Source organism: Triticum aestivum, chromosome 1D (genome assembly GCF_018294505.1).
Source record: "Triticum aestivum cultivar Chinese Spring chromosome 1D, IWGSC CS RefSeq v2.1, whole genome shotgun sequence".
Lineage (NCBI taxonomy): Eukaryota > Viridiplantae > Streptophyta > Magnoliopsida > Poales > Poaceae > Triticum > Triticum aestivum.
The window spans coordinates 30,153,963-30,162,497 of NC_057796.1; the positions used below are offsets into that span (position 1 = coordinate 30,153,963).

The 8,535-nt window shown below is 44.7% G+C and overlaps 1 protein-coding gene across 5 annotated transcripts; it reads left to right on the forward strand.

Moving 5' to 3' along the window:
* Positions 1 to 3,962: 3,962 nt before the first annotated feature.
* Positions 3,963 to 7,281, forward strand: LOC123180082 (protein FAR1-RELATED SEQUENCE 11). Of its 5 annotated transcripts, XR_006490705.1 has the most exons (6): positions 3,963 to 4,074; positions 4,151 to 4,476; positions 4,690 to 4,954; positions 5,049 to 6,299; positions 6,408 to 6,693; positions 6,777 to 7,281. XR_006490705.1 is itself a non-coding variant. In XM_044592043.1 (5 exons), exons 1-3 carry the CDS (start codon positions 4,948 to 4,950, stop codon positions 5,863 to 5,865), a joined length of 717 nt encoding a protein of 238 aa, XP_044447978.1. In that variant the 5' UTR covers positions 4,506 to 4,947; the 3' UTR covers positions 5,866 to 6,299; positions 6,408 to 6,693; positions 6,777 to 7,281. The 5 variants fall into 5 exon arrangements, 1 of the variants encoding a protein (XP_044447978.1); XR_006490702.1 differs by having other exon boundaries at positions 4,151 to 4,954; XR_006490703.1 differs by having other exon boundaries at positions 3,975 to 4,074; positions 4,168 to 4,954.
* Positions 7,282 to 8,535: the final 1,254 nt, after the last annotated feature.

Here is an 8,535-nt window from a genome sequence, read left to right on the forward strand (position 1 = left end):
CCGAAACCAACCAGGAGCACCACGAAACCCTATTTCCACCGCCGCAACCTTCTATACCCGTGAGATCCCATCTTGGGGCCTTTTCCGGCGCTCCGCCGGAGGGGGAATCGATCATGGAGGGCTTCTACATCAACACCATAGCCTCTCCGATGATGTGTGAGTAGTTTACCACAGACCTTCGGGTCCATAGTTATTAGCTAGATGGCTTCTTCTCTCTCTTTGGATCTCAATACAAAGTTCTCCTCGATCTTCTTGGAGATCTATTCGATGTAACTTTTTTGCGGTGTGTTTATCGAGATCCGATGAATTGTGGGTTTATGATCAAGATTATCTATGAACAATATTTGAATCTTCTCTAAATTCTTTTATGTATGATTTGTTATCTTTGCAAGTCTCTTCGAATTATCAGTTTGGTTTGGCCTACTAGATTGATCTTTCTTGCAATGGGAGAAGTGTTTAGCTTTGGGTTCAATCTTGCGTTGCTCGATCCCAGTGACAGTAGGGGAAACGACACGTATTGTATTGTTGCCATCGAGGATAAAAAGATGGGGTTTATATCATATTGCTTGAGTTTATCCCTCTACATCATGTCATCTTGCCTAATGCGTTACTCTGTTCTTATGAACTTAATACTCAAGATGCATGCTGGATAGCGGTCGATGTGTGGAGTAATAGTGGTAGATGCAGGCAGGAGTCGGTCTACTTGTCACGGACGTGATGCCTATATACATGATCATGCCTAGATATTCTCATAATTATGCACTTTTCTATCAATTACTCGACACTAATTTGTTCACCCACCGTAATACTTATGCTATCTTGAGAGAAGCCACTAGTGAAACCTATGGCCCCCGGGTCTATTTTCCATCATATAAGTTTCCAATCTATTTTTACTTTGCAATCTTTACTTTCAATCTTTATCATAAAAATACCAAAAATATTATCATCTCTATCAGATCTCACTTTTGCAAGTGGCCGTGAAGGGATTGACAACCCCTTTATTGCGTTGGTTGCAAGGTTCCTATTTGTTTGTGTAGGTACGAGGGACTTGCGTGTTGCTTCCTACTGGATTGATACCTTGGTTCTCAAAAACTGAGGGAAATACTTACGCTACTTTGCTGCATCACCCTTTCCTATTCAAGGGAAAACCAACGCATGCTCAAGAGGTAGCAAGAAGGATTTCTGGCGCCGTTGCCAGGGAGTCTACGCACAAGTCAAGACATACCAAGTACGCATCACAAACTCTCATCCCTCGCATTACATTATTTGCCATTTGCCTCTCGTTTTCCTCCCCCCACTTCATCCTTGCCGTTTTATTCACCCTCTCTTTCCGTTCGCCTCTTTTTCGCTTGCTTCTTATTTGCTTGTGTGTTGGATTGCTTGCTTGTCATGATGGCTCAAGATAATACTAAATTGTGTGACTTTGCCAATACCAACAACAATGATTTTCTCAGCACTCCGATTGCTCCTCTTACCGATGCTGAATCTTGTGAAATTAATGCTACTTTGTTGAATCTTGTCATGAAAGATCAATTCGCCGGCCTTCCTAGTGAAGATGCCGCTACCCATCTAAACAACTTTGTTGATTTGTGTGATATGCAAAAGAAGAAAGATGTGGATAATGATATTGTTAAATTGAAGCTATTTCCGTTTTCGCTTAGAGATCGTGCTAAAACTTGGTTTTCGTCTTTGCCTAAAAATAGTATCGATTCATGGAATAAGTGCAAAGATGCTTTTATATCTAAGTATTTTCCTCCCGCTAAGATCATCTCTCTTAGAAACGATATTATGAATTTTAAGCAACTTGATCATGAACATGTTTCACAATCTTGGGAGAGGATGAAATTAATGATACGTGGTTTGAACTATGGATGATTATACAAAAAATTTATGCCGGATTAAATTTTGCTTCTAGAAATCTTTTAGATTCGGCTGCGGGAGGCACTTTTATGGAAATCACTTTAGGAGAAGCTACTAAACTCCTAGATAATATTATGGTTAATTATTCTCAATGGCACACTGAAATTTCTACTAGTAAAAAGGTGCATGCAATTAAAGAGATTAATGTTTTGAGTGGAAAGATGGATGAACTTATGAAATTGTTTGCTAATAAGAGTGTTTCTTCTGATCCCAATGATATGCCTTTGTCTACTTTGATTGAGAATAGTTAAGGTACATTGCTGCATCACCCTTTCCTACTGGATTGATACATTGGTTCTCAAAAACTGAGGGAAATACTTACGCTACTTTGCTGCATCACCCTTTCCTCTTCAAGGAAAAACCACCGCATGCTCAAGAGGTAGCAGAGGCTAATTAAGGTACTGGTATAAGGTACTTAACTGGGTATACATAATATCTAGGATCAAAGAATTTAGATAAGATGCCAAGGGTTCTTCACTCTATAAATGGAACTCACCTGAACACTAAAGCCATGGTTGTCATTGCATAGCTCTAGACTAAATAATAAGGGCAATACCAAAAGATTTATGCATTAGTGCCCTGATGTCTACTACACAACCTTCTTCTTGTAGACGTTGTTGGGCCTCCAAGTGCAGAGGTTTGTAGGACAGTAGCAAATTTCCCTCAAGTGGATGACCTAAGGTTTATCAATCTGTGGGAGGCGTAGGATGAAGATGGTCTCTCTCAAGCAACCCTGCAACCAAATAACAAAGAGTCTCTTGTGTCTCCAACACACCCAATACGATGGTAAATTGTACAGGTGTACTAGTTCGGCGAAGAGATGGTGATACAAGTGTAATATGGATGGTAGATATAGGTTTTTGTAATATGAAAATATAAAAACAGTAAGGTAACTAATGATAAAAGTGAGCATAAACGGTATTGCAATGCTAGGAAACAAGGCCTAGGGTTCATACTTTTACTAGTGCAAGTTCTCTCAACAATAATAACATAACTGGATCATATAACTATCCCTCAACATGCAACAAAGAGTCACTCCAAAGTCACTAATAGCGGAGAACAAACGAAGAGATTATTGTAGGGTACGAAACCACCTCAAAGTTATCCTTTCTGATCGATCTATTCAAGAGTCCGTAGTAAAATGACATGAAGCTATTCTTTCCGTTCGATCTATCATAGAGTTTGTACTAGAATAACACCTTAAGATACAAATCAACCAAAACCCTAATGTCACCTAGATACTCCAATGTCACCTCAAGTATCTGTGGGTATGATTATACGATATGCATCAAACAATCTCAGATTCATCTATTCAACCAACACATAGAACTTCAAAGAGTGCCCCAAAGTTTCTACCGGAGAATCAAGACGAAAACATGTGCCAACCCCTATGCATAAGTTCACGAGCGGAACCCGCAAGTTGATCACCAAAACATACATCAAGTGAATCACGTGATATCCCATTGTCACCACAGATACACACATGCAAGACATACATCAAGTGTTCTCAAATCCTTAAAGACTCAATCCGATAAAATAACTTCAAAGGGAAAACTCAATCCATTACAAGAGAGTAGAGGGGGAGAAACATCATAAGATCCAACTATAATAGCAAAGCTCGCGATACATCAAGATCGTACCACCTCAAGAACACGAGAAAGAGAGAGATCAAACACATAGCTACTGGTACATACCCTCATCCCCGAGGGTGAACTACTCCATCCTCGTCATGGAGAGCGCCGGGATGATGAAGATGGCCACCGGTGAGGGTTCCCCCCTCCGGCAGGGTTCCGGAACAGGGTTCCGATTGGTTTTTGATGGCTACAGAGGCTTGCGGCGGCGGAACTCCCGATCTATTGGCATAAGGTACGTGTACGTGGGTTGTCAGATGGACGGTCGTTTGCAGGCGTCCAGCGGCCGTTAACGGACTGCAGCCGAGGCCGTTTGAGGCGACGCTGACGACGTTGGCATCTGTACTGAGCTGGACCCACCTGGCGGTCTTGGTACACATGGACGGGGCAGCTCGACCACAAAGGGTTTGCCCCTGGAGTGGGGTTGGGGATCGAAAAAACAGAGGGGTGGGTTGCTGCATCTGCGGCGGCGGTGCCGGCGGAGCCGTTTGGCAATGGATTTCCCAGTTTCTCCTGTCGACAAGTAAGTTTTTGATTTATTCGTTCTGAGGCTTAGATTGAAGTTGCTAGTGGTTATCACCTCCGCTGATTGTTAGCAGATTGCCAATCTTTCCAGATGAAGCATCTAGCGCGGCGGCGCTGCTGGAGATGAGCGGGCGCGCTGCAGAGCACTCCGGCGACGGATCTCGTGGGGCCGTCCTATGCGGGGCAGCGAGGACCTCTACTGGCAATCCCTGACACTTTTTGGGCGAAGAATCAAGTGTTGGCGCGATTGGAGGAGGTATGCCCTGTTTCAGCGAGAGTGAAGGTGACAACGCCGATGCAATCGAGGATGAGGAGCAGAAAGATGCTGCAATGGGAGAAATTGGTGAAGGCGACAATGCTGGCTCCAGGATGGACAAAAAGGCATTTCATTTTCAGAACTGTGCGTGCCCCATGCCTGAAAGTATCTTGTTATCTGAAATGAAAAAGATTCGACAGTATTTTTCAGTAAGCAGACATGAAAAATCGTTTCCGGTTTGTTGCATGTATTGCTGTGTTTAGACGATTAGGATGTTTAGTTGGTGAATTTAGTTTGCGTCATCCCCGATGATACTTTTGTTGTTGTGCTCATATGAACAAACTGCAATGCCTACAGGGTAAGAGTTGGGAATCAGCCGTTGGATAGAGTGTCATGTCCTGAAAGAGTTGGGGCACTAGAGCAAACAATCAGGGAATATGCTGAGAAGCTTGGGGATCATGTAGTTGAGCCAACAATTGGGATGGCATTTGATTCATTGGGCGAGGCATATGATTTTTATAACTTGTATTCCTGGGAAAATGGCTTTGGCATAAGATACGGCAAAAGCAGGCTTAATGCAGAGAAGACAAAGTGTATGCAGGAAGTAGTCTGTGGATGTTCAGTGAGTTCTTTCACTCTTTAACATAAACGAGCATGGATTAGTTCGGGTGGATGGTGGAAATTCCTGCTGACAACTTGATGTGTGTGTTTTTCAGGGGAAACCACGAGGGAGAACAGCGGGTCCTGCAGGTGTGAGTGCCCCGCGATGATAAGATTATTGAGAACATCCGACAATGGCTGGTACATAACAGAGCACAGGCCAAATCATAATCATTCATTGATGCAGACATGCGGCGAGAAAGTGCATTGGCCGTCGCACAAGCACATAGACATGTACACCAAGGATTTGGTGAAGCAGCTAAGGCAGAACAATGTCAATGTCACAAAGGTGTACATCATAATATCAAGTTTTTTCAGGGATGCTGAGAAGGTTCCATTTACTAAAAGATCACTGCCAAACCTGTGCGGTAAGATTAACAGAGAGCAAGCTGAGGATGATGTGAGGAAGACAATTGATGTCTTCGCTGAGATAGCAGCTAAAGATCAGGAATTTGTTTTCAGAGTACAACCAGATAAAGGCTGTAGAATTAAGAATCTGATGTGGGCTACAGGCAGCAGTAGAAACCAATACATGTACTTCGGGGATGTCGTTACATTTGACACAGCATATAGGACAAATCTGTATGACATGCCGTTTGGGTTGTTTGTTGGTGTGAACAACCACTTTCAGAGCATCATACTGGCTGGGGTGCTTCTACGAGACGAGCAGGTTGAGAGCTTCGAGTGGGTCTTCACTGAGTTCGTCAGGATGATGGGAGGGAAGGCTCCAGTAACTATCCTCACAGGTATGAACAGCTGGAAAAGTTCTCTGTTTTTTGCATCCGACGGTTGATTGAAATGATCTAAGATTTTTTGGTTGTTGTGATTGTTGCTGTTGAGCATATCAATGCAGAGCCATGGAGGTGGCTTTGAAAAATGTACTCCCCTCGATGGCTCACCAATGGTGCAAATGGCATGTGTTGAAGAAGGTGAAGGAAACTCTTGGGCCGATGTACACGAAGCAGACAGATTTCCGTGACGAGTTCCACAAGGTTGTTAACCACATGCTTACAATTGATGAGTTTGAGCAAGCCTGGAAGATGTTGATAGAGAAGTACAACCTAGAAAGCCACAGCTACCTTTCTCAAGTGTATGAGGTTAGGCACAAATGGGCGAAGCCATTTTTCAAGGATGTGTTCTGTGCTAAGATGACAAGCACGCAGCAAAGTGAGAGTGCTAACAGCATGCTGAAGTCATATGTCCCCCCCCCGGTTGCCCCATGCATATGTTTGTGAAACATTACATGCGGCTGCAGTTTGCCCGGGATGCAGACGAGAGCTATGAAGAAAAGCGGAATAAAACTATGAGTATGCATATGACTTTTTGTTTTCCTTTTACTTGGTATTGGCGTGCTTGCAATCCATGAAACCATCGTTGGGGTAATGACCAGAGAAAATGATGTTATTTGCTAACAGGGTGGCGTGGTCGTGAAATGCAATATGTCGTTGGAGAGGCACGCGGCCAAGGTGTACACGCGGGTGATGTTCGAGAAGCTAGGAGATCTGCTGTACTAGGCTCATGCATATAGAATTGAAGAAGTGGAAAAGGGTAAGATTTACAAAGCGACGCACACGCAAGCAGATAGGCGTGAGAGGTGGTCCCGGGTTGTCTTTGAGGTGAAGATATTGGATGATGGCGCCATGTTAAAGTGCGAATGTGGGCTTTTTGAACATGGGCATGCCGTGCTGCCACATGCTGAAGGTACAGTAAAATCAAAGAAAGTTTTGTGGAGACAGAAAGGAGCTTGCTGGTGATATCGCCGTCTGATTTGTTCTGTCTTGCAGGTTATATATGGATGTCATTGGCTACACATAAATACCTTCAAGGTTGATAATGAAAAGGTGGACTAGGGATGCGAGGGATGTTCTCCCATCACACCTACAGATATACCAGCGAGACCATGCTGGGAGCAGGACGATGACGCATCGGCACACAGCTTTGTACGTGCACGCGATGGAGCTGGTTCGTCTGGGCGACGCATCAATAGAGGCATATGAGAAAGGCATGCAGATAATTAGGGATGGGATTTTTGACAATCCCTAAGATAGCAGCGATCTGCTGGTCTTCGAGAACGGGCGCGCGTGCCTGATATTGGCCGGCTTGAATGGACGGCGCTGGATCTGCGCTAGCTGCCGCCCGGGGCTAGGATTGAACTGAACGAGAGCCTGGATCTGTAAACAGCCACCTCAGATAGCCCTCCTGCCACTCGTAGAACTTGCACTTGCCGGATCAGCAAAAATCAGTGCATAAAAGACGGGAATTCATCCCCATAGGTCGGCGAACTTACATCCTTCCAGATGCACTTGTAGTAGCGTTTCCCCGGCCTTGTGCCGCTCGGTCCGCACACGAGCGTCACCAGCTCATCCTTGCAGTACGGGCAGGGGATAAGCGGCAGAATCTCCTCCGCCGCGTGGTGGCTCGACGAGGAGGAGGACGCCATTGGAGCTGTAGCGAGAGCTATCCAGCGGGCCCGGAGATATTTTCGGACTCGCGTGGACGAAAGCGAACGACCGAAGTGTGGGTTTGTGGGGTTGGGTATGGCCTCTGTCGGTGGACGCCCGTTAGATGACGCTGGTCCAAAACCGTCGGTGCCGTCTGTACCTAGCCGGCCCCCACCTGTGCCATCTTTCCTCTGGCTAACGTCGTTACCGATTTATGCATTAGTGGATATTCTATCTGGTGCAATACGGTCCATAATACAAGCATACGTGTGAATCACGATGACCATCGATGGTCCAGATTCGGGGTTCATCTGGACCTGGGAGCCGAATTGCTTTTTTGAGAAATTAAGTTCAGTTAATCAAATTACTAATGAACTCCCACTTAAATAAACATCCCTCAAGTTTATCTAAGTGATACATGATCCAAATTAACTAACCCATGTCCGATCATCACGTGAGATGGGGTAGTCATGAATGGTGAACATCTCTATGTTGATCATATCTACTATATGACTCACGTTCGACCTTTTGGTCTCCAGTGTTCTGAGACCATGTCTGTACATGCTAGGCTCGTCAAGTTTAACCCAAGTATTCGATTTATCAAGTTCGTTGTTTTAAACTTCTTCAAGGACCGGCCATAGTCAAATTCGATTCAACTAAAGTAGGAGAAACAGACACCCGCTAGCCACCTTTATGCAAAACAAGTTGCATGTCTGTCGGTGGAACCGGTCTCATGTACGTGGACATGTAAGGTTGATCCGGGCCGCTTCATCCCACAATACCGTCGAATCAAAATAAGACGTTGGTGGTAAGCAGTATGACTATCACCGCCCACAACTCTTTGTGTTCTACTCCTGCATATCATCTACGCATAGACCTGGCTCAGATGCCACTGTTGTGAAACGCTGCATGGAAAACAAAAAAAATCTACGCACACGCAAGATTTAGTAAGCAGAAGCGTTTAGTAACGCGGTTGATGTAGTCAAACTTCTTCGCGATCCAACTGATCGAGTACCGAACGTACGGCACCTTCGCGTTCAGCACACGTTCAGTTCGGTGACGTCCTCGCCTTCTTGATCAAGTAAGATGGGCGAAGTAGTGG

What these genes read in the sequence shown, in the direction of transcription:
- LOC123180082 (XM_044592043.1), top strand. An exon ending in TCCAGTAACTATCCTCACAG is followed by an intron (nt 5,739 to 5,845) that starts GTATGAACAGCT and finishes ATATCAATGCAG; the next exon opens with AGCCATGGAGGTGGCTTTGA.